General features: G+C 46.4%; 1 protein-coding gene across 1 annotated transcript; it reads left to right on the top strand.

Annotated features, from left to right (window-relative positions):
* The first annotated feature begins 16,601 nt into the window (after nucleotides 1–16,601).
* Nucleotides 16,602–27,907, top strand: WNT8B (Wnt family member 8B). Its single transcript, XM_085064522.1, has 6 exons — nucleotides 16,602–16,660; nucleotides 22,510–22,543; nucleotides 23,519–23,657; nucleotides 25,003–25,128; nucleotides 26,258–26,400; nucleotides 26,788–27,907. The coding sequence occupies exons 1-6, from the start codon at nucleotides 16,602–16,604 to the stop codon at nucleotides 27,343–27,345; spliced, it is 1,059 nt and encodes a 352-aa protein (XP_084920648.1). The 3' UTR covers nucleotides 27,346–27,907.
* The last annotated feature ends 34 nt before the right edge of the window (nucleotides 27,908–27,941 follow it).

Consider the following 27,941-nt stretch of genomic DNA (forward strand, 5'->3'; position numbering starts at 1 on the left):
CTGCAAAGAACTCTCTCCTTCACCAGCAACTTTACAGCACAACTGTCAGAGGAGGTCACTACTCCATGTATAAGAGGGCTGGATGACCATGGGGACCTCAACCAGCCTGCAAAACACAAAGAGGAGCTGTGGCAAGGAATCTTTCTATGTGTTATGTACTGGCTCTTAAACCAGTTGGAGTAGGTAAATGTCAACTCCATCCATAGAAAGATGACAGCATCAGTGTGCCCAAGTACTGGTATCCATCCAGCTTATTCCCAATGAATTTGAGCCCACCTCATGCCATAATATCACATATTCTGTAGAGGACATACATCTTCCACTACCCCAGTTGAGGACTACCTTCTGGTATAATAGAAGTCCCCTTTGTGCCAGTTTATGTGTTTAAGGTTTGTATGTTTCTATAGATTCAGATGGAGAAATAGTTACCAAGAAATATTACAGGCCAAAGTCAAGATAGATATATGCTAAGGAAATATTATGTGAAAGTTTCCTAGAGGCTGATAAGCTTCAGAGTTAAGTAATCCTCGTGAATTTGCAAGAAATTATAAATTTAGACCATCAGTGTTTAATGCTGTACAAGGCTGCCAGCACACATTAGCACCTGCAATAGGTTGTATAACTTGGATGACACCCAGGAGGGCAGTGGCTGCTCTACACAGATTAAGAATGCAGGGTTATGTGTACAGGTGGTGAAACAAAGTGCCCTCTGAAGGAATTTCTAAAGACCTACCCAGAAGGCAGTGGTGCGTCAGGATGACCTTCTGCTTTCAAGCGTGCACATTGGGATTGGCCTTCTAACAGCTGCTCCTGCTAACAAGTGAACATGAATGAGTGGTGTGTTGTGTGAATAGTTACCTGCTTTTACTAACACCTTGATTCTATTAATAATAGCAGCTAATAAATAAAAAATATTTTAAGAAATAGCAGTTGTAATCTGTGTTCCCCCTAAGAGTATTCCGTATCAGAGAAAAATGGAGTTTATACAACCCATTTGGGAAAAAAAATGTTGAAGGCAGTGTGGTACTCATAACTCTTCATGGTGGCACTCGCAGATCCAACTAGCACAGACAGTGCTAGCACAGGACATCTTCTGTGACTAAACCATCCATGAAATGGTTTGTGGAAAGCCAAGTGAAACTGAAACACCTGCTACTGTTTGCCAGAGAGAATCGGTGACTGTGGGAATACATTCATCCTCCTGAAATGTACTATAGGAAATTCAGTCAAATTCAGCCCTGTGGAGGGACTTGACAGGAACCACGTGCACGTCTGTAAGGGTAAGATCTGTTCAAAGGGAGAAGGTCCCACATAAGAGCCACCTAAGTGCTTTCTGCTCTGTCACCCACACGTTTTCTTCTCTTCATGCTTCAGTGCATGGCTATGGACCGTGAACTGGCACACCCAACTCTGCCACTTCATCACTCTGAAAACATGGGTATCACTTGAGTCTGCTGTTTTACTAAAGCATCTCCATAGGCAATGCCTTGTGGCTTCCACAGATGCCCAGAGAATCTGTGCAAACTCAGCACTTCTTGTGCTGAAAAGTAGCAAGTGTTGCAAGTCAGGCTGCTGCAAATAAGTGATACCAATGACAATTTATGTTGTGAGTCTCCCTTTTAATCTGCCTCCAGGTAACCTGCATTCCCATCTCTCCAGGGCTGTCAAGTTTGTACCTCCAATTAAGGAACAGCCAGATTTTTCCATCTGTAAAAAGAACGTGAAGAACTATTGCAAAAAAACTAGCTTTATTGAGTCAGACCAATAGTATTTTCTGATGAATTACAGCCAGCAGCAGATGCTTTGAGCCCTATAGAAGAACAGCCAGATTATATCTGGACCTCTATTTTTAATGACTACTATTAACCTCACCTTCTCTGAGGTCCATGTAAGTGCTGAGAGGTGTGAGCAGATCACACAATCTTGCAGCTCCTTCCCTGGAGAGAGTTTATAACGCAAGAGGCAAAATTCCTATATACAAATGCAGGCATGGAGCTACCTTGTAAGAGGCAGCCCAGAGCATTCATGGCAAAGCTGAAAATCAAATGCAGTCTCTTGCCACTAGGTTATATTTTCAAAACTATCTGTCCAAAACATGATGGGAGTGATAAAACTAAAGAAACAGAGGCTTTGACAGATGAAATTTCCTTCCAGATTTTCTGGCGCAGTTTCAGCCTGATCACTGAAATCCCTCATGCACACCTGACCTCCAAATGTGCACAAGCACAGTGCTAACACATGCTCAGTTGATGCACCATTCAAGCAAAACTTTCTGCTTGATGAGCTATCTGCTATTGCCTCCAGTAACTCCTTCAATACCAGCACACTGATATCAGCAACATTATGATTTATTAAGGCATGGAACAGACTTTTTCCAGTGTTTCCCCTCCCCCACCATAGTCATCACTGATGAGGTCCTGGCTTTGAGAGCTTTCTGGGTGCTGGCAGCCGCAGCTGGCAAGCTGTGGTCAGCAAACGTTTGCAATCAGCCGCTGACTTACCACTGTCACCTGCCTGCTCGGGCAGACAATGAAATGCTTTGCTTTTGTGCCCAGCATCTCACTTTGAGGGCAAAAGAAGGCCCCCCAGGCTGCAGGACCTCCTGGGCCTATATAGTACCTATAGCTGTTGGATTTGTTTAGCACTCAAGTAAAAAAACCCTAATTGTGTGTGATTGAAGAACGAGGGAAAGTGAGCTGACTCAGCTATGCTTTAATGATATTAGTCATGAATTTTTACTTACTCAATGTTCTCAAAGTTTGCTTTCCTTTTTTCTTCTTATCTCTTTCATCTGTGTGAAATGGGTGATATCCGTCCTTCTGAGACAGTCCTGAAACCTTTGCTTAGCTTTGTTACTTCCACCTCTGCCTCAGACTTTAAGGAAAGCCTTTGGGGTGTCAGCACCTGTAGAGCTTGAGGAACTCATTTCCAATCCTCTCTACCAGTGCCAAAACATTGTTAAATCTCCACACTTCAAGCAGAAGCCTCCCAGCTTCAGAAAGCCACATGCCTTTATCTCTCCCTGTGCACCAGCAAGTAAGGTAGCTTATGACATGGCTCCAGTGCCCTCTAAAGCTTCCATACTTCTGCTGCCAGCAACCCAAACAGATGTCACCTCCTGTAGAATTTAGAAAGCCTTATAGTATCAAGTGAGAGCTCTCCAAGGCTTTATTGCCAGAAATGCCAGAGGGGAGCCAGCAAGAACACTAAGATTAAATCCCATCACTTTAGGACTTAATTACAGTGCAGATGGAGTGGGCGAGGGAACCTGTATGAGGTAATTTATACACCTACTCAAGTTAAACCCCAGTTACATCCACTCCCTCCTCCCAGAGAACTGTCTCTGGTCTGGCTCTGTATGCAACAAGGTAAGCATATCAGCTTCTCCATCAATAGGGGAGAAATTGTCTGTAAAAGTTTCATGAGGATTTAAAAAAATGTGCTTTTTTTCCACCTGATGCATAAAACATGAACTGGACTGGATCTCATTCCCACTCTGCCACTGATCAGCCTCAGCCATGTCTTCTTGTTCCTTCCTCACAAGAAGTGCTAATCCCCACTGCATGGAGCCCTCTGCAACTGTGATCCTGCTGTAAGCCTGTGATCCTGCTGCACCCATTAAAGGAATAACTGGGCCTATACTAAATGGCCAGAGGCTTGGCAGAGCAGTTGGCTTTGAACCATCCACAGCCTATTTAATTCTGCGATCTTTTAGCAAATGAAGGAACAAGTTAATTTCAGGCCCAAAAGCCTTTAAAAATTTCACATCATTAAGTAATAAAAAGATTTGCAAACTGTTTATTTGCCTAGTGATGAAACAGCAAGGGTACAGCCACTGGCAGCCTTTCAGCTAAGATACCTGCTTTTCAGATAACAGAGGAGATATGATAGCTGTTCAGATTTAGTAGGTGTCCCTTTGGACACTGTTTGAAGATCAAACGTCTGTGATTTTCCATCAAACAGGACATCCTGTCAGCCACTGCAGGGACATGGTCAGACTAATGCAGGTGCCAGATTTTCTGTTTGGCTGCAAGTGCCAGGGAACTGCCAAGCCTTTGGCTGACCACAGAAACCTGAGAACCATCAGATAAGACCAGTGCCAGGCAAATGGTTGATGCACCCCCTGCATGTGACAAGCAAGGGGTTACTTAAGGGAAATGTCCTGAACCAGGCACTGCCAGCACACAAACCCTTGCTAAGCATGACATCACCCAACCAAGATAGCTTAGTGATAGACCTCATCCAAGGATGGCTTCAGTCTCCAGCAGTTCTGATGGCACTGCCTGGAGCTCTGCCCCTCCACCCCAGTATCTGAGAGGTCATCAGCTGAGAAATACTCCTGGCTTGCCCAAAGAGATCCCACAGCAAACCTGCTCTGGCACAGGGAAGGGCCTGCAAATCAACTATTAATGTTGATGTTCAGAGACCTAAAAACCATAGCTTTCCTGTGCTCCTGGAAGAGGGCAGAAAGGCAGTTAAAATAGCAGCTGTGCCCCCAGAACTAATTCATAAACTTATAGACCCTGATGATATCCCAGCAATAAGCAGAGAAGTGCCACAAGGGAGGTCAGACTGCCACATCATCATCAGAAGAGAGACTTTCACAAGCCTTCATGGCATGTAAGGCCAGGGACAAGGGCACTGCTTTCCACAACAGCGGGAGACCCGAAACCTCTTAGAAACACTTACAGGCTCTGGAGCCTCAGGGTTGCTTCAGACTCCCAGTCTCAGAGCCAAAAAGTTTCCTTTCCACTACCCAGAGCATACCTAACTACATAAAAGGGACAGAAACAAGGGAGAATTAAAGCAGGTAGGTCTCTACTCAACCAAGTATGCTTCCCTCGCTGAGAGCAGACCATGCATTGCTTTTCTCCCCTTCCTCTACACAGTACCATTTATAATAAGTGGTTTTCAAATTCATCTGCTTCCCCTTTTCTCTAGCAGCTGCTTTACCAGCCTTAAACAACGACCTAAACCACAAAACAGCATTACAATTTTGCAGAAGCCCATCCTTTCCCTAGCACATATCATCAATACCCTACATATCCACGTCACCCAAACAGTCTTCCAGAAGTTCTTGTCCCAGTGGACTCTTTCTGTAGGGAAATCCAACTGCTTAGCTGCCCTCTATTCCCTAGAAATCCCCCCACCTGGAAGGAGGGATAAGTCACAGCTGAGGCTCAGAGGGGGTCAGTCTACTTTTCTTCAGCAGAGAAGTTTCCACCTTGGGCTAATTTCAGTACAGACTCTCTAAAATGCACAGGCTGAGCTCCTAACTATGCCTGAAAGTAATTTATTAAGATATTTGACTGACCATAAGAGAATGATCCACCATCTTAGCCTTACACAGAGGACACCCAGCCCAAGGCTTTTATGTACAGGTGATTTTGAAAATCCTACCAAAGATAGTGTGAAGCACAGTTTTCAGAGGGCAGGGACTCTTGTTTTGGTTTTTTTCCGCAGAAATCAGAGATTTTATGACTAGGTTTTTTTTTTCCTTAGATGTTTCTGAGTTTTGTCCTTGGAAACCCACTAGTAATTGCTAGTTCCTCAGGAATTCTGGCTTTTGTTCTGTCAAGATAACCCAGAAAAGTAGGAGGAAGAAAAGCTCCAAATTAGCATTTAGCTGATGCTACAAACAACATATTTGGGGCCACCTTCTCCCTGTTATTATAGGGCTTAGCAAATTTTGAATGTGTGTGCTTTGACTCAGCTCAGATGAAGCCTCAGCAGTGTCTGCTGGTGGTCCAAGCCAGAAGAGTCACTCAGCTCGCAATGCGATCTATCACATCTAGGGCGTACTGTGGCTGAGGTTACAAGAGGACATGGCAGTGGACACTGTTCCCATTTGTTGGGACACCAAGGGCAGAAATCTTAGAGGATTCAGTGATTTTATTGCCTCTCTTGAGGCACATAAGGCTCTTGTTCCTTTGGTTTTTGGGGAGGATGGTGGACGTGGTAAGATGCTGCTGAATTCTCCTCTACTACATCATTAATGCGGTTTCTTTCCAAGAGAAGGGGGAAGAGACCCCCCAGTTTACTGGAATTGCTGACTGAATCCTGATATCCAGATGCTTCCTCTGAGAGCAGAACCTTGCTACTGGGGTCAGCTTAGCAAGCCAGATGCCATTTGATTAGTCAGTTGTTTTCCGGCAGTAGGGCCAGAAGTGATTGCAAACTGCTATGCCTTTGGCCAGACATTTGAGAGATTGCCACATTAGGTATTTATTAAAGGAGTGAAGAAATCTGAACTGGATAAAAATAGCAAGGCTGGGATTAGAAAGTGGCTGGCAAATGAGGAACAGAGGTTCACTGTTGCTTCAGGATACCTAGTGTTGCCAGGAAGATCCTGCACAATATGCATATGGGTCTGTTGAGCTGGGGTGAAGGAGACACATAAGACACAAAACTGGCCTAAGGAAGCACTACCAGGTCTTTTGGATGACTGACTGATGTATTGATCAAGACAGGTAGTACACCAATGAAATAAACTCTCTCTGGTAGAGGCTTCACACAGGTCTGCTCCTTGCAGCCCAGCAAAGCTGGAAGGCATTCTCTTGGAGGCCAGGTACACAGTGGGGTCTGCTCTTCTGCCACACTAGATGGGAAGTTCACTCTCTTCATGACGATGATGCAGCGTTAATGGTCCTCACACCGCTTATGCTAAAACCTTCCCATTAAAATGTCCTTTGGGAGACTTTTAGTCAAAAGGGAGTTTTCTGTAAGAACTGATGCTTCCTATCTCCTGTGGTACTTAAAAATAGAAAAGGGACCAGAGGGCTGGAGGGTCCAGTCTCCTGAAACCTTTGGTTTTGTTCCCTCCTAGGATGGGTCGAGTATCCCCTTGTAATGGAGGTACCAGTTCATTCTCTGGTGCCAGCATAGTATTAGTTCAGTATTAGTATTAGTTCAGCCCTCTAAGGAGTTGCTCCCTGCAGAGAGCCGCCACAAGTGCTATGAAATTGCCCTTTGGGATCCAAGACTTGGAGTTAACTTCTTTTTCTACTCAGAAGAAAGCTTCTAGCAGGCAATGGAGATGGCACACACATTGTGTCTGAGGTGCAGCGCTGCCACTTGGAGGGCAGTCACCTCCACTCAGAACCCAGAAGTTACACCTTCAGTCATTGCAAAGACAAAAAATGGTTTTATATCTTCACACTTTCCCCTGTCACTTCTTATCACTCTTCTGATCTGGAGTCAGTATGGCCAAAGGATTGTTCAGATAAGTTTTTTCATCTATAGACTTGGATGCTTCTCTTAAGATAATGAATGAAGGCTGCCATCAAGATCAAAGTCTCCATTGTTCTGGTGCTGTACAGTATCTATACTACCTTCTGTATCTCCACGCCATGAGACACCCACTGTCTCCAAAAGCTTACAGTCTAAGTAGGCATTTGAATGGGGAGGGAGACTGAGGCGTGCGAAAGAAGAATAATTTATCCATGATCAAAGGCTGAGCTAGAAGAGCCTGTGTCCTGGGTGGGATCTGTTATCTCCTCTTAGCATAACCATCTACCAATGACTGACACCATCTGTAAATACTCATAATAAAAAGCATCCCAGAAAAAAGACACACGTAATTCCTTAGGACATTCTGTTCTTCCTCTGGTTACAATCCATGGGCAGGTAAGGGCTGTTTCAGCAGCTGCATGCAAGGCTTCAGACGTAGCAACAGCAGGCAGACCGTGGCTGTAAGAATGACTCCTGTCGTGTGCAATCATCTCTTAGCACACCCTGTGGTGATAATAAAAAAATCCCTTCACAGAGTGCACAGTGTGCATTATTAGCTGGAGTAAGAACTGAGGCAGCATCGCCATCCCGGAGTCAGACAGGGAACTGCAGGTGCAATATGTTTGAATTACAGATTCTTCTTCAGTGACCCTGATGGTATGAGGTCTGAATTACGTTGCCAGATTTCTGAAAACTGAGGAGAGGAAAAGTTGGACTCTGTCTCCAAACAACACAACAGACAACACAAAGTCTGGGAGTCAGTACAACTTTCACAGTGGCAACGGGTTAGGGTAAAGCTACGTAAAGAACATTATTCAAAAAAATATCACCCTGTGATGGATAAATATGAACATTTGTATAAAGAAATTATATAAATAGTTTATTCCAGTGTGGTGGCTGGGGTCTTTTGCACCTTCTCTCTTGGTGTGGAAATGAATGCTTTGCCCTCCACACATAGGGTTCATTCCTACTTTACATATGTTAATGTGAAACAAGTGCAAATTTTGCTGCTGATTTTCATTCTAACACCGGATACAGGTCCCCATATAAATGCCAATGTTTGGGAACAGTTGACTTTATACAGGATCCTTTTTTGCTCCTGAAGCAGTGCCATCCCAGTGTTCGAGGGTCTCAGCCCCCAGCAACCTCTGGCCAGAAGCCAGGATGTTCTTGCAACTTCTGCTATAGGGTACCCACCTTCTGAGCAATGATACCTTGTATGGGCACCCTCAGCTCCCTCTTCTTCTCCCTATTAGCAGGCTATACTCTGGTCTGTTTTCAGCTCAGATGTACTATGTGAATTACCATTGGGCTGCCTGAGTCTGGGCAAATCATTATCTATGTCATGCCTCAGTTACCAGCCTCTAGTCAATAGCTGACACTTCATATATGTACTGAGAGGTTGCAGTACACCATGTCCTGAGATGCTGCAGTGATGGAGGGGACACAAGGATGACTTTTTGATGTTGTAAAACATTTATACAAAGCCAGCTTGACTGCTGTCAGTTGTGACAAATGAATATAACCAGCCAAAAGTTTGTCACCATGTATTGACTCCCCTCAGCAGCATCTGACTCCCCTCAGCAGCAGGAAGCCATCTTTTCTACCTGTGATTTAACAGTGGCACTCAAAGTTTATTATTTCTAGCCACAATTCTTTGTCCTTCACTCTCTGCATCGCTGGTTTTTAGGACTCAGGGAAAATCTTGATTAGGACACAGACCATGCTCTTACCTTGTAACCAAAATATCTAGTCCATTTTATATGGGAAAAGAAACATCTTCAGAGAGTGTTGTGCTTCAATAAAGCACCTCTTTGTCGTGGCCCATGTCAGCAGTGAAACCTTGTCCAGGCTGGCAGTATGAAAGCCAAGGGGTTTGTTCCAAACAGGCAAACAAAAGTGATGCTTTATTATTTTTGCCTGTTTCTTGGGAACGCACAAAAGGGGTCAACAATCCAACAACAGTCTGTCTGCAACATTTTTCCAACAACCATCAATAAAAGTGCTTCATGTTTAAGATTGTGACACAGAGCTGGATAGTAGCTCTGTCAGCAGTGGTATTTGCAAAGGATTGGTGATAGATTTTGTGGTGCCAGTTTATCCTGACCATCTTGGAGCTGTTTCTTCATCTTGGCTACTTGATTCAGCCTCCAAGCTCATAGTCATCATCATTTATTGGGACTGGCTGACTATTCTGGCAAAAGAAATAGTCCTAGTCAATGCAGATGACTGGGGAATGCTGGAGCTGGAGCCAGATCCTGCACCCTGGGTTTTATGGGGAAATGATTCAGCTTTCCTTACAGCTCGCTGGGAGCTACCGCACCCCATGGGCTGATCTGATGTTCACCACTAAAATACAGCCACTCCCAAGGTGAAGAGTAGCAACAAGCAATACACGGAAGGCCAAGAGAAGTTCTTGGTCAAGGACAGAGCAATAATGATCCAGTATTTTAATGTACAAACACTGAACGTGTGAGATTTCCCAGGCAAACACACAGGACCCACACTCAGCAAATTTTGGTCAACACAGAGAGGCCCTACATACCTCACTACCCCCATAATTTCTGGCAAGCCTTTTGACATTGGGTGTTCATTGGAAAATCCAATTGCCTGGAGCCCAGGACTGTCAGCTTGCCCTTCACACGAGAGAACAGTATGTTCCCAGCTCTGCCATTTCCAGAGGAAACAAGTCCCAAGAGTACCTTAAAGACTTGGACACAAATAGCTCACACTGTGTATTATTTTCAAGCTGATCTCATGATTTTACAGGTCTGACTCATTCTGGGTAAATGCAGAAGGTTAGTCATTATAGCCCGCTGTAGGCAAAGAGGAAGGATCTTACTGGACTTACCCCAAACCAGTTTTGTTGCTGTTGAAAGGCACAGAGCTGAGCCAGATTTGCCAGTCCCTGGCCTTGGGGTTTGTCCCAGGACCTGTTAGGGGGCACACCAGTGAGAAAGTGTGGATACAGATCTGTGCATACTACTGACAGCCTTATATCCATCTCTCCACTGAGAGTTGTTGAGCATGTGCTCCTTCCTGAGCAGGAAGGTGTCGGTAGGAGTCTCATGGGCTACCACAGTGAATGGCTGGGAAGTGTGCCATATGGCTGCACCATGGCACTGTGTGGCAGAGAGCTCACACCAGGGCACTGCTGACATCTACCCAGGGGCACAGCCACCAGCAGCTCCACACAGCTGCTGTGACACAACCAGTCAGAATCATCTTTGGACTTTACCGACTCTGAGGCCTCAAGATACTTGGCCTGGAGAAACAGGGAGGAAGAAAGGAGAATTTTTAAGCTTGGGTCTTGTGCAGAGCCCGTTGTCTGTGCTGGACATGGCCATGTTTAGCACAGCAGCATTTCCCTGCACCCCTGCAATCTAGGGATGCTCTTCCACAGCAGCACTGAGCTGCAGCCCGGCCGCCGGCCAAGCTGGGAGCACCATCTGCTGGCTTCGACATGGCAGGCTGGCTCGACAGAGGGACAAATTACAGGGTAACCCAGAGCTGTGTATGCCGCCGCACGGTCATTAGACCGCATAGCAAATTAGAGATGAAAAAGATCACAGGGTTGGACAAACCCCTCAGCTAAACCTCCTCCTGTCAGCCTCACAAAAGGGACTCCAAACCAGTCAGTCTTTCTGCACTAGAGCCGAGCAAACTGATTTGGGTGAAGGAGATCCAGTCGTGAGTTAGGTGGAGTAATCTAGGGCTCTTGCAGAGCTTGTGAACAGTTTCAGCTAAAGAAGTCTGAAGCATGTCACTGGGCAGTCTTATTAATGCTTAATTCTTACAGTTCAAAATGCAGTTTTGTTTACAAATATTCCTGAACATAATAATGTTGAGGGGAGCACTGGGAGCCTGAAGGGGCAACAAAATGTCTCTCTCTGGTACAACACTGGACCCATTTAAGCAGGTCCCATGTAGGTTTTTCTTGGGTTCCTCAGGTCAGCCAAAGACCCGAACTACCAATTACTGACACCATGCTGCTGAACCATCTTCCTGCTTTACCTGCCTTATCCTCCGGTCCACAGAGCTCTACATACCTGGCAAATCCATAGCACTTTCCTCTTCCAGCTACTAATATTTCTGGCCAGTACAGAAGGATTCCTCTGCCTTTTTTTTTTTTTGTCATGTCCCAGATTTCATGTGGAGGGCCAAGCATGTTTCCACCTTGAGAGACAGAGCCCTCGTGGGTGTTGAAGGGAGGCTCCTTTTGTGGAGCTGCCCACACTGATGCCTGTGACATTTATCCCCCATAACCCCGATCTTGTCTGTGGTGGCCCCAGCAAGGCTCTCTGAAGGATGGTGGCAGTGTCCAGGATGAGCAGTAGCATGCAGCCTGGGCTCCTGGTCCCCAAAGGGCCATGCTGGGGAACACTGCAGATGCCACTCCACATGGAACTCAGGCTTTCGTTTGGAGTGCATGGGGACAGGAGTGAAGTGTGGCTGGTGAGCTGCCAGGGTGTGTTGCTAGACCTGAGAGCTCAGTATGGTCCCTCCCAGCTCCAGGGGTTATCTCACCAACTGCCAGCCAGCCGGGAGTGTGCTTTCACTTGCTCAGTCCTGCTCAACTTAATTATACCTTCCTGGTGTGCTGTATGTAATTTCCCTCCCACCCCCACTGTCCTTTCTCTCCAAGCTGATCTTGTTTATCCTTTAGTGGCACACCACCTTCCCACTTTTATTTTCATCCCATACCCACCTCTCAGAACTTCTGTCCCTTTCCCCCTCATAGCTCTCAGCTGCCTGGTTTGTGAGTGCTGGAAAAAGATGCCCTAGCCATGTACTTACTTTCTGAACTGTCAAAAGAAGTACTCTTTTTGGCCAAGACAGCATAAGTCTGTGCAAGTCATTTTCCCAGCAAGACCATTCCTCTAGTACTGTAACAGAATATGTGATAAAGGAATCACTGTTGCTCATGTAAGAATGAATTGGAGATTTTGAAATGCCCTAAACTCACTTGCTGTGGGGCACAGGCAATGTCCTCATACCATGACTAAACCAAATGTTTCCCTAAAGATCTTTATCTCTCCCTTGAAACTGGCTGCCTTGAATGTCAGCTGGAGGCTGGGGTCATCCTAGGATGCAGGACACTGGATCTATCCCCAAACCACTGTCTGGCTTGCACTAGGCCTCAGTTTTGCATCCTGTAAAATGGGAAAAGTGGGGAAGCTGTTTCACTGAGGCACTTTCACTGCAGATGGAAAATGCCTTGTAGGTGTCCATGCCTTGAACCCTGAAGCAGCCCTCCATAGCCATCGCAATATTTCTGACCCTTCTGATGTGATTTTCCTTAAACTTTTCTCCAGCAAATGAAGAACAGCCTAAATCTCTGACCTTTCTGCCTTCTCCACAGTTGGGCAGAAGTCACTTCCTTTGAGATGTGTGATGGATGTGTGCTGTCCCACAGCTCACTGCAGTGGACAAGGATCCACTGAACTGTCCCTGCATGAGCCCTGTGGAGAGTCTACAAATGTGAGGGTACTTTCAAAACTGGTAAAGCACAAACAGACCTCACAGGAGGCTGCTCTGCGTGCGTCATCCATGTGTTAGGGAACAACATTAGGTTACAAAATCAAGCTTACAGCAAAGAATTCACTCAGCCGTTAGCGTGTCCTGGTGTGTCAATACTATCTTTAATGGCCCAATCTCAGGCTGATGTAGCTAAACACAAAAACAAACAGAGAGGCTTCTGGGTACACCAGCACCTTTCCTGCCTTTGCAGAGCCAAAATGCTAAAAATCCCATGTTTGCTTCCATTGCATATAAGTCAATCTCATGAAAGCTATTGTATTTCCCCAGCCTTTATCTGGCTTTATTTCTGGAGCCACTTGACTGAAGAAGCAGCATAGCACAGGCATGTTCAGTACAGGATTGTGTGCAACACGGACACCTTCTTGGGGTGCTGGTGTATGTTTTCACAAGCTTTAGACACTATTGAAGCTGCATTTAGCTGGTCCAAAAGACAAAGCTGCAGTCAAATCAATTAAAATTCATTTACTGCACTGGAAGTTAGACCTTCTTGAGACTATTTCAGCCCTTTCAGTGTTGAATTCTGTGTGCTGCCTGGGCATATCTTTACATATCTTTTAACATAAGAGTCTTCGAATTCTTTCTTGACCTTTTTAATGGCTTTTTTTTTTTTAGCAAATATGTCCTTTGGGCACTTTGCATTGACACCAAGAAATTTCTGAGATATCTGTGAGCCAGACTTGGAATTATTACCCCATTTCTTAACTTCTTTTTTCTTATCCATCAGTTGCATTGGTACCAGGGTGGAAGGCAGTAGAGGAGTTAGAAGCCTTATTTTTCATGTTTTCTGTGATTTTTGTGATTACTTGTACAAGTTCTTTTAGGATAGTTCAGATTTTCTCTGTACCCTGGAAATTAAACCTAGACATATATTAAAATTTTGTTGGTGTGCTTTTTTGTTTTTTTTTTTTTTAACAGACTGGAAGCAATTACTGCAGATAGTGGCAGGTTCTCTATCTGCTGTTGTCCTCAAGCCCTGCCTGGGTTTCTGGGAGGTGAACAAATAGTCAAACACACATTACAGTACTCAGTGCAAAGGTCAGAAGAGATCTGCATTGGCCAGTGGGTCAAGTGGGGTAAAGTACCAGTCCTGGCCATAAAATGTATTTTATTGCTCTCTGCATCCATTTAGTAAATTTACAGAGCTTTTGTCAGTAACAATAACAAAATTTGAGGAACATTACAAAACAGTTTTGCATCCCGTTTCTTTAGATAGTGCTCATAGAATCTTTTCAACAGCTTTTGAGAACTGTAATTAAATTCTTTGAAACATGTTTGGGACAGTTTCACTTTTAGGTTTTGCCTCCAGCTCCTTCGGTTTGAAAAACATGCTTGTTTCCAGGAAAGCAAGTATTGAATTTAATTAGAATTAGATGTTGACAGAGGAGGCTGATGTTTCCAAAGTTGCTGGTGCTTCTGTGAGCTTGGAGAAAGGCCGGGCTGCCTCTTGCAACAGTTAATGAAAACAATTAATTGCGCCTGTTTATTTTGGATCCACCTACTATTAATTTTTTCCTACTTTTTTGCAATCCTCTTACTTAATTTGTCTAAGAGTAACAAAAACAGCTCACCCCAGTTAACCCAGTGGTGTCCTTCCTTTTCAGGTAGTCAAGAAACGTCAGAAGTGCTGCATGATTTCAAAATGATGCTGCTGCTGGACCTGAAAAATGTGAAAACTCCAGTTCAAGAGTCCTGAAACAGACAGCTGGAGACTTACAAGAAACAACTGAAAATTCTTCACCTTCCTACCATCAGAAACAGATGCCAAGTGCAGGATGGTGGCATCTCCTGCATACCACCAGCACTGTCCCAGTGGGAATGAGCCCCTTGGCAGACCCTCAGCTCTCCTGAGGCAGCATCAGCCTCTGCAGCTGCTCCCTATAGTGAGTCCAGAACAACCTGCAAGGGGGAGCACAGCCACCTCCACTACTTGAATTAGACCACCAAAGCCATTAAACTGTTCTAAACATCACAGCATTGAAATTTTGTTTCAATCTAATTCATAATTTAAAATAGTAGTTTTAAAAAATAAATTAAGAATAAATAGAGGGCTCATTTCCCTCACCCTTCAGTTACTGGGGTTTTATCGTCTACTAGACAAACTTTCAAGCTTTTTCTCAGCATACATATCACCTTAGTTTTAAAAATGCTCACAGCCCCAGGAGCTGGAGCTTTAATGAGTGGAAATACCATCAGTCTTGCCATAATAGGACACATCTGGGGGCACAGCTGGCTCTGGGATAAATTGCTGGCACCTGCATTTTCTCTTCCTCTGGGTGCCCACAAATTGCCCAGCCACCCCTGGCATGAGGGGCTGTCCTGGCTGGGTGGGTAGGGCTCTGGACAAAGGTAGTATTTTGCCAGCAGTGTTCTGTGTGCTGTGCCTGGTCAGGGGTCCCTGAATGGTGCATAGCTGCACTCAATGTGAGATGGCCAAAGTCCATCAGAGAGCAAATCTCTGCTGGGCAGGTTGCCCTTCCTGAGACTGTGCAACCCAGAAGGGACTTTCATCCACCTGAAGTGTCCCCAAGCAAAGCTCAGGCTCCAGCCAGCTCTGCCTGAGGGCTCAGCCACAGGGTCTCAGTCCTCTTCAAATCCTGCCTGGATGCAGCCCTGCTGCTTGGCACCTGTGCCCTGGAGGAAATGAGTTTCACTGATCTCAGCCCATGTTTTGGCTGATCACGTCCACAGCACAAAATTCAACTGTGTAGTGTGGAAATCTTCCTATAGCTTTGGGACATGGTGGTAAAACTAGTCACGTTGATCGAGGGCCAGTCAGGGTGTCTGTGGTGGGTGCTGGGACGGAAAATGGGATATCCCACATGGCCAGCCGCCACAGGCTGGATGAATTTCTAAGTAGCTTCAGCAGCTGTTGGCCTCGGATAAGCCCTCAGTGAGAGACTGCTAACCCTCCCAAGCCAAAGACCCCCTCCCATGGACTTTATAGGAAATGCCAAAAGCAAAAAATTAGGGGAATGGGAAGGTTTAGTCAGAGGTCTTTCTCCTGGCCTGATGCAAATAGGAGGAGGGAAGAAAGAGCAGGTCACAATGATGAAGGAGAAGCAGATAGAAGTAGGAACTGGCCCTGATCCTCCTTAAACTCCTGGGAGAGCCTGAGGCAGAGACAATGATCACATATCTGTGACCCAAGCAGCAGATGCAGACAGCCTGAACCCAATCCCCCCATCCAAGAGCATCCAGTGCACCCCAGCTCAGTGGTGTCTCCAAGGCAGGAGGAGGAGAGGACACTCCAAAAGCAGCCCTTCCAGTTGCCTTTGCGGGGGATGGAGAGCCAGGGCTGTGCTGGTAGAGACTGAATTTAGTGATTGCTTTAAGGGATTTGCTGTCTCTTTCTTTATCCCTCTCTCTCTCTCTCTTTTTTTTCCTTTCTTTTTCCCCCCCTTTTCCCTCCCTCTTATCCCTTTCGTGGTGCATTTGTCTTCGAGGAACCTGGGGTGTTCTTTTCATCAGTTCAATCTCTCTCTGGCACTTGAGTCCTGATTGGCTAAAGGACTTAGGGGAAAAAAAATCTTTAATTAAGTAGATAATCTCTTCTTAGGAAGTTCTGCGGCTCCATTTCACCAGCCCCCTTTAGCTCTTACTTTAGGATTGGTTACCCTTTGCAGAAGGTGGGATTCAGGAGGCATCCGCCTCTTCATCACACCAGGACTGCCGGGTGGAAAATAACTCCATCCCTTCCCTAATTTAGTTGTGTTTCTTTTTTTTTTCACTGGTGGTAGTGGTGGTACCCAAGTTTCTTTTTTTTTTCTTTTTATTTTTTTTTTTTTTTTAGAATTTCATTTCTCCCTCTTTATTTGGATTTTATATTTCACATGGACCCTTATCTGGGCATCTTCTTCCTCACTCCCTTCTTCCAGTCCTGCTATGCCTGGTGAGTATCAAGAGCACCTCAGTCTGTGTCACAGGCAGGTGCTCTTCCCAGATACCCTCTGGGAATTCCTCTTCACCTTCCTAAATGTCCCCTCTTTCTCACCTAGTTCAGTTCTGTCTTTAATGGAATCAGATATTTAACCAAGTCCCTACACACTCACTGGCAGAGAGGTTAGATCTATGAAAGTCCCCTTTTTCCCCTGCAACTCCCAAAAATAACTATGGCCAAATCTTGAGCTGGGGTAAAACAGAGGAGTATAGATGCTGAGGACCTAACTCCTCACTTTCAAGTGGGAAGATAACCCAATGGAAGAGCCAGGGACTTCTGTTTTTCCAAAGGCTCCCAGTCAGCGTGTCTCTTGTCTTAATTAAATCAAGTGGGGCTTCTCTTGTGCTCCCCAAAGAGGACAGTCCCTGATTAAGAGCTCAGAGCCAGCAGGGGTGACTTAGATCCACAGGACTGTCATTCTGGATGAGCAGCCTGAGACCCAGGCTCCTTGGCACACACAGGGTCAGAATTACACGTCCGAAATTCGTATATTAAGATTTCCTTAGGAGAAGCTTTTGGAAATTGCTACGGCTTGGTTTCCAACCACCTGAGCCCCATCAGAACAGTTCTGCCGTGCACAAATCTGTGGTCATCCCCTGTGGACCTCTTGCTTTGTCCTGAGAGTGGTGTTGTATTTATTTCCCAAAAAGTTTCTATAAGGGTGAACAGAAAGAGATTATGCTTTCATCAAATCTCCTATTATTCCTTGTGGGATATATCAGCCCCATTCCCAAAAGGAGATGGGCTCTGCAGGTATTTTTCCTGTGTGATTTTTACAGAGTACCCAAACTTTATTCTCCGTTGCTGTGATGCCCTGGGGAATCTGCTTAGCGGATTACAGACTTATCTCTAACGGCAAGGAACGTCTTTTTCCATTCAATTACTAAAATCCCCTGCCTTCCCCATAGCAGATCTCTATGGTCATTACTATGGATAGAGAAATAAAAATTACAGAAAGAGAAACTAAAGAGTAAATAGGAACTCATTCATGTTAGTCTGGGAGTGAAATTTATGTTTTTTCAGAGATTTTCTACTCCCTTCATAAAAAGAATGTGCAACAATTTGTATATGTCTAAATACTATAAAGTTGCAAACTGAAGATAAACCTCCCTTCTGGAACAAGGGGAATATGTACGTTCTACAGAGAGGCTAGGCAAGAGCTCATGCTGATTTTATTGTTATTTTTCTGCTCTTCCTGTGTCTTGCTTTCCTCAGTAAAAACAGGTTTAGAATAAATTAAAAGAAAAAAAATCAACATTTTAAAGAAACAGTTCAAAGGAGAGAAAATTCAGTGCACAAAGTAGAGCTAAATACGGAAATCCAAGACATTTTCAGTCCAAAGCTGGATGTTTAAATTACCTGTCTGTGTCGCAGCAGCTTTTATCTAAGAGAAAAGTTTATAGATCAAGACAACCCTGCTTCTCTCTGCATGTTGCTCATAGGTCATGAGTTCCAGAGAGAAAGGAATACTGCAACCTTTATTTGAAATTATCATTTTGCAGACACTATCCCTTAACTCTTGAGGAGAAAAAAGACAAGTTTGTGGGAATCATAATATAATTCTGCTTGAAATTGGCACTGGTTTTCTTTATCTGATCCAACAGCTTAAAACACAAGAAGTTCTTTTTTTTTTTAATAGGATTTAATCACAAGAATTGGGAGTGGGAGCATGGCAGGGAGCAATATCAAACAACAAATATATATATACATATATATATATATATATATATATATATCTATGGCCACTTCATTTCTTTGAGTGTGGATTAGATTTTATGATTTAACTAACCATTCAATCGGTGTATTTCTAGGTGATCAAAATGTCAGGGTTGCACTTAGGAACAAACCCCCCTCCCCCAAATAAATATAATGAAATAGAAAAAAAAAGAAGAAAAAAGAAGCAAAGTTCCAAATGTTATGGAGTAGCCGCCCAATCTCTTCTCCTGTGAGAATAATATAACAGTAGCCTGAGTGGGTGGTAAGGTATCAGATATTTATCAGAAATAATTGTAATGAGAGATTAGATAAGGCTCTTAGGGCATATTAAACTGACGAGTGCGGTGCTGTTATTGGTTAAAGCTGTAACTGAGATAGAATTATCAGAGGCTTATTAGTATTTGATATGTATAAAATATAATGGGACAGCTGCTTGGCAGGGTTCTTTGCTTTCAGATTCAATAAAACTATGATAGAAAACTCCTGCTAAAGATATTAATTAGCTTTGAGATAATTTCCTGATACTGGATTGAATGAAAATCTCTTGCCCTAAATTTGCTTTTTACCTGGAGACACAGAGTTGTGGTGAGGAAAGCAGCATACCCTGGCCAGGGCCCTGCACAGCCTGGGGAGGGGGCAGAGGAATTCGGGGGTCTTTTCTCTCGACCTGCTGAGCTTTGAGTCTCCTCCGCTTCAGTCTGTGCTATGTTGTGCTGGAGTTTGAAGGTGGAGAGAAAGGGGTTTACACAGCTAAAAACCTTGTGAACTTTCTCAGAGAAGAGAAGTTACTTCAAGTGTCTCTTTTCGTATGTGTGATACAAAAAATCACCAAAGTCAAGGGAATTGGGCTGGTTAACACCAGCTGTGAATGCAACTACTTAGTTTAGTAATACATTCTGCTTTCCCTTACAATGGAATGAAAATCTAGTAGAAATACAAAATTTCTTTTTAAAAATTCCACCTCAAATAAAAAAAAATTAAGAGAATTTAGTAGTGATTCCTATTTGCAGCACAGAGGTGATTGTAGAGACATAGTCACTATTGCACTACATGTGTGTAAGTAATGGCTTAATTGCTCTCTGCCCTTACTGGAGACTGAATACAGAATGGAGATGCATTTCTTAGCTAAATCATAAGAGCAAAGACAGAGTACGCAGATTCTGTCTCCACCATTATTTTATTTCCTCCTCCCTCAACACAAGAAAAATTGTGCCATAAGACACTCCTATCTTCCCTTCTGAACGCACTTGCAGCCGCAAGAGTTAAATGTTGGGGTGTTAAGTGTGCCAAACACTTGAATCTTTGTGAATTCTTTACTTGTCTAAGTCCTACAAATGAAGCCAGCAGCATGCCTGCCTGTTGATCTGAGAGCTCAAATGTTTTCAAAATGCCTTCTGTTTCTGACTTTATAAAATGTTTAGAATATCCTGCTGGGAAATTGCTACTGTATCATTTGCTCAGCTGCAGATAGAGAATTGGCATATCCTGAATTTGGCCTTTTTGTGAACTTTGAAGTTTATCCTGGAAGGAACAGATCCTCTGCTTCAATGCAGTCATGTCAATTGACTCCCGCTAACAAGCTGGTTTGCTGCAAACTCTGAACTTGTGGATTACTGTCCTCCTCCTAAAGTCATCCTTACAAGCACTAGGATGTTCCTAATCCAAGGGTTTGAGGCAAATCCCTCCTATACACTGTGAATTTGGGTTTTCTTACTCACACTGGAAGCAATGCAGACAGGATATATCTCTTGTTTTGGTGACAAAAGCAAGATAAGAGAGGACTTGTAATTTTCTAGCTCTTGTCTATGCAGGAGCACTTTACCAGAGTTTTCTCACAGCTGCTACCAGGGGCTCAGATTCACACTGACACCATCCTGAGTGTGGTCCCCATAGCAAAGCACTTAAGGTCAAGGCAAAGGACAGAAGGGAAACCAGATGGAAAAATGACTTGTTCATGCTGCTACCCAGTTGCGTTGGGATGGGGACCCATGGAGCTTACACAGTCTGATTAGCCCCAGGTTCATGGCCCTGTGTGATTCAGGTCACCCGATGCTCTAATCACTTGGCTACAGATGCCGTCTCTCCAAGTCCCAGGAAATATTTAATTAGCTGTACAATGCAGAAGCAGCTTCCAAAGGAAAATTCCTCTGCAAAACATCTATCAACTTTGTGCTAAAGTACCCACAGGAGCTGGAGCACTGCCGGGTCTGAATCCCAAGCCTGGAACAAAGGGAAAGAATCTGCTGTTCCCACAGTGCCCTGGCACAGCATACTCCTGTTTTGACCCAGGGGAATCTTTCCCAAAGCAAGCTTGGTCAATATAAACACACTTTCACCAAAAAAACCACAAAACCCAAACCAATACAAAAGAAAGCTAGACTTGCCAGAACAAAATGTTGCAAACTCATCCTCTCAACTCTGTCTAAACTGTAACAGCAAAGATCAAGTTTCTTGTGATTTTGACCAAGCTAAAGTAAGGAGACCTCCTTTTGTGGTGTACTTTGGGAAAGATCTCTGTGTGCGCAATTCTCGTGGAGGTGAAACAGGCTCACTAACTGCACGAGTGGTTTTCCAGGGCAGGACAACATCTTCTCTCAATCTCTAACGTGTCTGATGTCTGGACACCAGTCCTGCCACCCTGTCTGTCCCTGTGTCTATGGCCGGGCTGCACTGTGACCCTCAGCTTGGGACAGCAGTGCATGCTTTCTGCCTGTGCTTGAGCCCACCCTGGGGTGCCCCACAGTGCCTGTGCTGGATTTGTAGCACAAAAGGACAGTAACTTTCTCTCCCTTACCAGGGGATACCTGTGGCTCATTTGAAGCAGAATATCATCTTGAGAAGAAGATGAAGAGCCAAATTTCCATCAGTGCATGCTATATCATTTTCCCAATCACTAACTTACTGCAAGGTCTTAATCCATTCATGCCTCCTCTCCGGCCTCAGGGTCCTCTCTGGGTGATAATAGCACTCACCCATTTCTCTGAAGTGCAGGGGTGCCAGCAGGGAAAATGCTCCAGAGATCCACCAGAAATAGTGATGCATGGTATTTCACAAACCCGGAAGGACTGGAATTAGGTATTTTTAGGAGACATCTCCCTTTTCTCACTTCATTTCTGACTCAGGATATTTGGAGTAGGCTCTTGGGCTTTTTCAAAGTGTCAGTCCTTTCTGCCACAACGCAGCTTAGCAGGATTCACCCAGCCATTCTCCAGATTCTGTAGGTGGTCACTGCACCATATGGAGTCCTAATGCTGACTAACCATTTGCACAGAAACAGTCTTTCGTACTGGAAAAAGACCTAGACTGGACAGCATCAGTTCCACAATCCCCTGGGGACAGTGTTGGAGAGAAGCCACACTGCCTGCCCCTTGGAGATGATTCCTCCACAGCTTCAGTGGGAACACAAGAAAGCTTAATTTGGTTTAAGACCTCCCACCCACCCCAAACCCCCAGGGTCCCTTGGACAGTGTCCAGGAGGATGAGGAGGATGAGGAGGATGTGTATATTTCTGCTCAACCATCACCATAACCTGACCAAGAGGAGAGTGTGATCAGTCAGAACTGGCACTACAGGGACAGAACTGGCAAGGGACTGTGATGGGAAAAGATGCATCTGGACACACATTGCAAAGGAGCAGCGGTGTGCTCAGTGGTGTCCTCATTCCCTGAGAATGGTCCCACAGGGAGAATGGTGCTAGCACACAGTCCCGCTCCTGGGGCTGGGGAAAATGCTACCCTGAGTTCAGTCAAGTAAGGTAAAAAGCAAGGCTAGGGGAACAGGAAAGCACTAAAATAATGGGTGGATTGGCACAAAGGGTAGCTGAGCAGAGGAAGCAAAAGGAGGGAGCAGTGAAGGAACTGCAGCCCAGTACAGCCTGATTGAGGGGAGCAGGGTGGGGGGAAGGAGACAGCACTGTCCTGTCCCTCAGGGAGCAGCAAGGGGACATAAGGGAGAGACCAGAGGTTCCTGCAGCCAGGAGACAGGCAGACTGTGGGGGCGGTGAGAGGAGAGCCCTGGGATGCCTGGCATTCCCCAGGCCCCTCCGCCATCACCCCCTCCCGGCTGACACTGTCTCTGTCTTCCAGGTCAGTGAATAATTTCCTGATGACGGGCCCCAAGGTAAGAGAAATCCCTTTGATCTCTGTCCCTGATTCCACTAAACCCAGGGAGGGAAGGAGAGAAAGAGGGGCTCCTCCTTCCCACTCCTCTCTACCCAGCCTTGGCCAGAGCTCCCCTCACTCCCAGGTTTCCAGCAATAAGGCAGAGAAAGGCCAGGAAAGATCTACCGTGATCTGCAATTTGTGACCTCCTTGGGCTGCATCAGCCCTGAGCAATGCTGCCCTGTAGTTGTTTTAAGCTGGGTGGGGCAAATTTTGACAATTTGTCTATTGACACCAGCCAAGGCTCTCACCAACCTCGATTGCTTCCTGAGGATCAGGTTGGCATCAAGGCCCACACTGATCCGGCTGGAAGTACTTTCTGTAGGCTTTGTAAAACATACTTCCTCAAGGAGCACAACTAGAATTGCCAGGACTTTGTTCCATATTTTTGACCCCTCACATCCTTGCGCTCCTCTTTCAGAGGCTTTTTTTCTTAGCTGGGACCAGTTGTAAAATTTACCCAGTTTTTGTTCTGGCTATTCCCCAGGGACACCTCCAGGCCCATCTAGCTCCCAATGCACTTGTGGAGCAACCTTACCCCACAGCACTAGCTCTCCCCCTGGGGCTGTGAAGAAGAAGAAAAAGGCAGATTGAGGCATCTGCTGACCTGGAGCTCCCTGATCTCCGAGCAGAAGGTTCCACTTCCTCTGATGGTGGAGAGATAAGGAGTTCCCCACGGCAGAGACTAGCTGGCACATTTCCTAATGTGGCTAACAGCCAAGAGCTCAGCCTTCTCCCCCAGGAGGCTCAGGTTCTGATCCAGCACAGCAGGAAATTGGTTTGCTGCTGCTGGTCATGAACACCACCTCCCAGGGAAGCCAAGCCTGGGAGACCTCCTCAGCCCTGTATGCCTTATCTTTGTAAGATGGCATGCAGGTTTCTTTCAGTTGAAAATCCACATCGTCCCCGTGCTGACCCCCAGCTCTGCTCCTAGGCCTATCTCATCTACTCCAGCAGTGTGGCAGCCGGGGCACAGAGTGGCATCGAGGAGTGCAAGTTTCAGTTCGCCTGGGACCGCTGGAACTGCCCGGAGAGGGCACTGCAGCTCTCCAGCCACGGTGGGCTGCGCAGTGGTAAGGAAAGCATTGGATACCACTACTGGGACCCCCTCGCTACAGGTTAGAGCCCATGGCCCCTCCTCTCTTCCCAAGTACCTCCTTTTCTTCCCCATCCCCACCTGAGATGTGCCTCTCCTAGGAATCCCCCAGAGGGATCTCTTCAGGAGACCCCTTCGCCCATCAGCTCCCAGACACACTGGGATCTAGCTCCAAGACAAGGCAGCCTTGTCTCTGGACCTGCGGAACCCCAGCTAACGCAGGACCAAACCACACACAACTGCCTCCCCACAAGGATGCATCCCCCTGACCTGCAGATGGGCTGCTGGACACACTGTGCCTAGATGGTGTCCCAGGGTATCCCAGGGAGGCTGAGAACCAGCGCAGGCAGGCTGGGTGGCAAGCAGAGGGATAAGGCTAAAGGAAGCAGGAAAGAGTTCATCAGTGGCTATGCTGTGGCCAAGAGGCAGGAGAAAATTCTTCCTACATCTTCCAGATACCAGAATCATCCTAGGCAGAAACCCAGCATCCCTGACCTGGGCCACTGTAGGGCATGGGGCTGTGGTAATTGTCACTCTATCCCATTCTTTACCTATTTGCAGGTCCCAGGAAATATTTCAGTGCATATCTGGCTCTCTAGACTCACGTTTGAGGCTGGACTGGGTTCATACCTGCTCTGTAAAGGCAGGACCTGGGTGTGGAGGAGAGCCTCAGGCCTCTGGTGGGACTGACAGCAGACAAGGGATCAGAGCACCAGGCAGAGGTGGACAAAGGTTTCAAAGTGGGGCCTTGAGATAATTGCAGCACAAGACCCACTCTGAGACCAGAAGCAGGTCCCTAAATCATTCCTGTCAAGGTTATCTGCTCAGATCCACACCTTGCTGGTATTAAATGAAAGCCAAAGGCTTAGTGATTTCAGCTGATGATTCACAAAATTATCCTGGTGGGTAGGTATGGCCAGAGCCCTTCCAGCAGAAGGTGAGGCTCGAGGGGGCTGTGGGGAAGGAGCTCTTTGATCCTTGGAAAGGACCCCTTCCCATCAGGGGTGTTTTAGTGAGAGGTGTGGGACATTTGGCTGTCTGTGCCATATTGCCATTGTTGAGCTCCCACAGCCAGGTGCTATCTCATCCACACCCTTTGAAATGGCTTGAGTCTCTCTGGGTCATATTTGGGAGCTTCTGTCTTCATGCAGTTCAAGCCCAAACTAAGCTAATCTGACATGTAGGGCCTCTTCTCCACCCCACAAAATCTTCCCCACTGCAGATGTCCAGTGCAGACTCCAGCATGATAGGAGCAATTTCTAACACTGCCCTTGCTGTGAAACCTTTAGCACATCTACTCTCTTTGTATTCCCCCTTGACAGCAAACCGAGAAACAGCCTTTGTCCATGCCATCAGCTCTGCAGGCGTCATGTACACGCTGACCCGCAACTGCAGCCTGGGGGATTTTGACAACTGTGGCTGCGATGACTCCCGCAATGGACAGCTGGGTAAGGAGAGATGAGCTGCTGCCGCTCACTCATCCCAAGTGGCAGGAGAAGCTCTTCTCTCCTCCACTGAGGCCTGCAGAAACACTTCCCCTTCCTGGTCCCCACACCCAGGAATAATGCTCCAAGCAGAGCTTTCCCTGGTTCAAACCAAAGTAGCTCTGTGGAAGCTAACAGAGCGACCTCCAGTTTACACCAGCCATTGCACTAAATCCAAGTTGGTGAAAGGTTTTCATTCTTCCTTTGGTCCCGGCTCTTAACTTGGACTGCATCATCCACTGCAATTACCCACCTCCCACGAAACACTCCTGCTTTTCCCTGGGAGAAGGGATCACAATGCCCTTGGGAAGGCCAGGCAAGCACCAGGCCTTTCCAGAGAGGCACAAGGCCATTAAACCACAACTCCCAAGACGTACCAATGTTGCACGTCAGGGTCAGAATGTTCCAGATTTCACATCTTCAGGAATAATTTGGCATCTTTCTCTAGGATGAAAAGAAAAAAAACGCATGATGTTTTTCCAGTCAGCTCCCCCTCAGGGAAAGTACCCTCCACATATTTCTGTGCAGTTTCACAGTTCTGTACTGACTCCCTTGTTTCTTTACGATAACTAGAAAATCAGACCCTTCTAAGATGCCAAACATCCTCTCAGAATCCTGGGTGTGCCAAAACCAGGGCCTCCTTGATACTCATGTGTCAGGCTTGGGCTGTTTCAGGCAGAGGGGAATCTGCTCCCTCTGACCAGGATGCTTCCACCAGTTTGCTAATCCAAGTTAGCAAGATGCTGTCCTTGAAAGCCACACTGAAGCAGCTGAAGTCAAGGTTTGAGAGGTGATTCAAGACCCAAAGACTTATCTGCATGTCTGCTAATGCATGATAAGTGACAGCTTCTAAATCCTGCTCTGTAGAAAGCCTGGAAAGCCCTGCATTTGTTGTACAGGACATATCCCTTTGCTGCCTGCCCGAGCCATTTACTACCCAGGCCTCAGTAGAAATGTCATTAACTCAGTGGGAGGGAATCTGGGAGTATTGCAAGGTGAAAGGCTGGATTTTCCCCACAGCCTCCATTCCCTCCCATCACTTCTGACACCCCTTCTGGTTCTTTGACAGCACACATCTCATCTCCTTTCTTAGGGGGACAAGGCTGGCTGTGGGGAGGCTGCAGCGATAACGTGGGCTTTGGGGAAGCCATTTCCAAGCAGTTTGTGGATGCCCTGGAGACTGGACAAGATGCCAGAGCTGCTATGAACCTGCATAACAACGAGGCAGGTAGAAAGGTGAGCTCCTCTCTCCCTCCAGAACTGACAGTGCATCCCAAATTGGCTCTGAACATGCACTGTGAGAGTCACAATTTGCTGGGGCTAAAAACACATGTCCAGAAGAACCAGCTTCTGGGGGGGATGGCAGCAGTACAATGGTGTCCTCTCTAAGGTAGCAAAGCTTCTGTGTTACAGTGTTAACGGCTTCCTACAGCCCCCTTTCTCCCAGTTCAAGGAAGGGAGCACTGTGGAAAAGCAAATCTGTGCACTTCAGGGGTACTGTGCAGGGAGAGTTGATGCTGAACTCCTCCACAGGCCTGCAGCCATGTTTCTGCATGCACTGCAGTACAGATATGATCCCTCTGGGCTTTTTTCCTTGAATCCCTCTCTCTGCTCACCCTGTAGGCAGTGAAAGGGACCATGAAGCGGACTTGCAAATGCCATGGTGTGTCGGGGAGCTGCACCACCCAGACCTGCTGGCTGCAGTTACCCGAGTTTCGGGAGGTAGGCACTTACCTTAAGGAGAGGTACCACAAAGCCCTGAAGGTGGACTTGCTGCAGGGAGCAGGGAACAGCGCTGCCAGCCGGGGTGCCATCGCTGAGACCTTCAGTTCCATCTCCAAGAAGGAACTGGTCCATTTGGAAGACTCTCCTGACTACTGCCTGGAGAACAAGACACTGGGGCTGCTGGGCACAGAGGGCAGAGAGTGCCTGAAGAGGGGCAAGGCGCTCAGCAAGTGGGAGAAGCGGAGCTGCCGGCGGCTGTGTGGGGACTGCGGGCTGGCAGTAGAGGAGAGGCGGGCCGAGATGGTGTCCAGCTGCAACTGCAAGTTCCACTGGTGCTGCGCCGTGCGCTGCGAGCAGTGCCGCAAGCGGGTCACCAAGTACTTCTGCGTCCGCAAGGAGAAGCGGGAGCGCAGCGGAGGTGGCGGAGCCAGCCGCAAGCTCAAGAGAAAGCTCTGACTTGCTTCTGCTCCTCCACAGTCCTGTCTGCCCCTCTCCTCTCCTGCCCTCCCCATCAGCCCCTGGCACCATTTCCGTTTGGCATAGTTTTATCTCATTCCCACTGCTGCCTCACTGGGGCTTGGGCAAGGCAAAAGGGCCTTGTATGAGTCCCCAGGCCTTGCCCATACAGGGCATTAGTGCAATGGGTGAGGTCTTCTGGGGAGACCTTCAAGCATTGACAAAACAAGATGAAATTTGGTCCCTTCAACTCCGTGTCACTCTATCCAGTGACTATGGTTTTATCTCTGAAAATACAGGAGGTCTTGGTGGCTCCTGTGCTTTTGAGCTTGTCTGTTCCCCAAACAAGCATCTGCTCTGGGCTTTTGAGTTAGATAAAATGTATAAGGAAACTGAGATGGCACCAACACTTGGGCAACTCAGATCAGTAATCTGTAAATGAGAAGAGGCTTTTAAAAAATAGAGGCACTAAGATACTTATTGCCTCAGGCCTACACTATGAGGAAATAGAAAAGGCATGCAACTCCTTTCTCAGCAAGCCAGCTTCCAGGAACCCCACAGCTTTGCTAAGCTCTCCAGCGCTTTACTTTGCATTT

This window comes from Lichenostomus cassidix, chromosome 6 (assembly GCF_008360975.1).
Source record: "Lichenostomus cassidix isolate B80296 chromosome 6, HeHo_3.0, whole genome shotgun sequence".
Taxonomy (NCBI): domain Eukaryota; kingdom Metazoa; phylum Chordata; class Aves; order Passeriformes; family Meliphagidae; genus Lichenostomus; species Lichenostomus cassidix.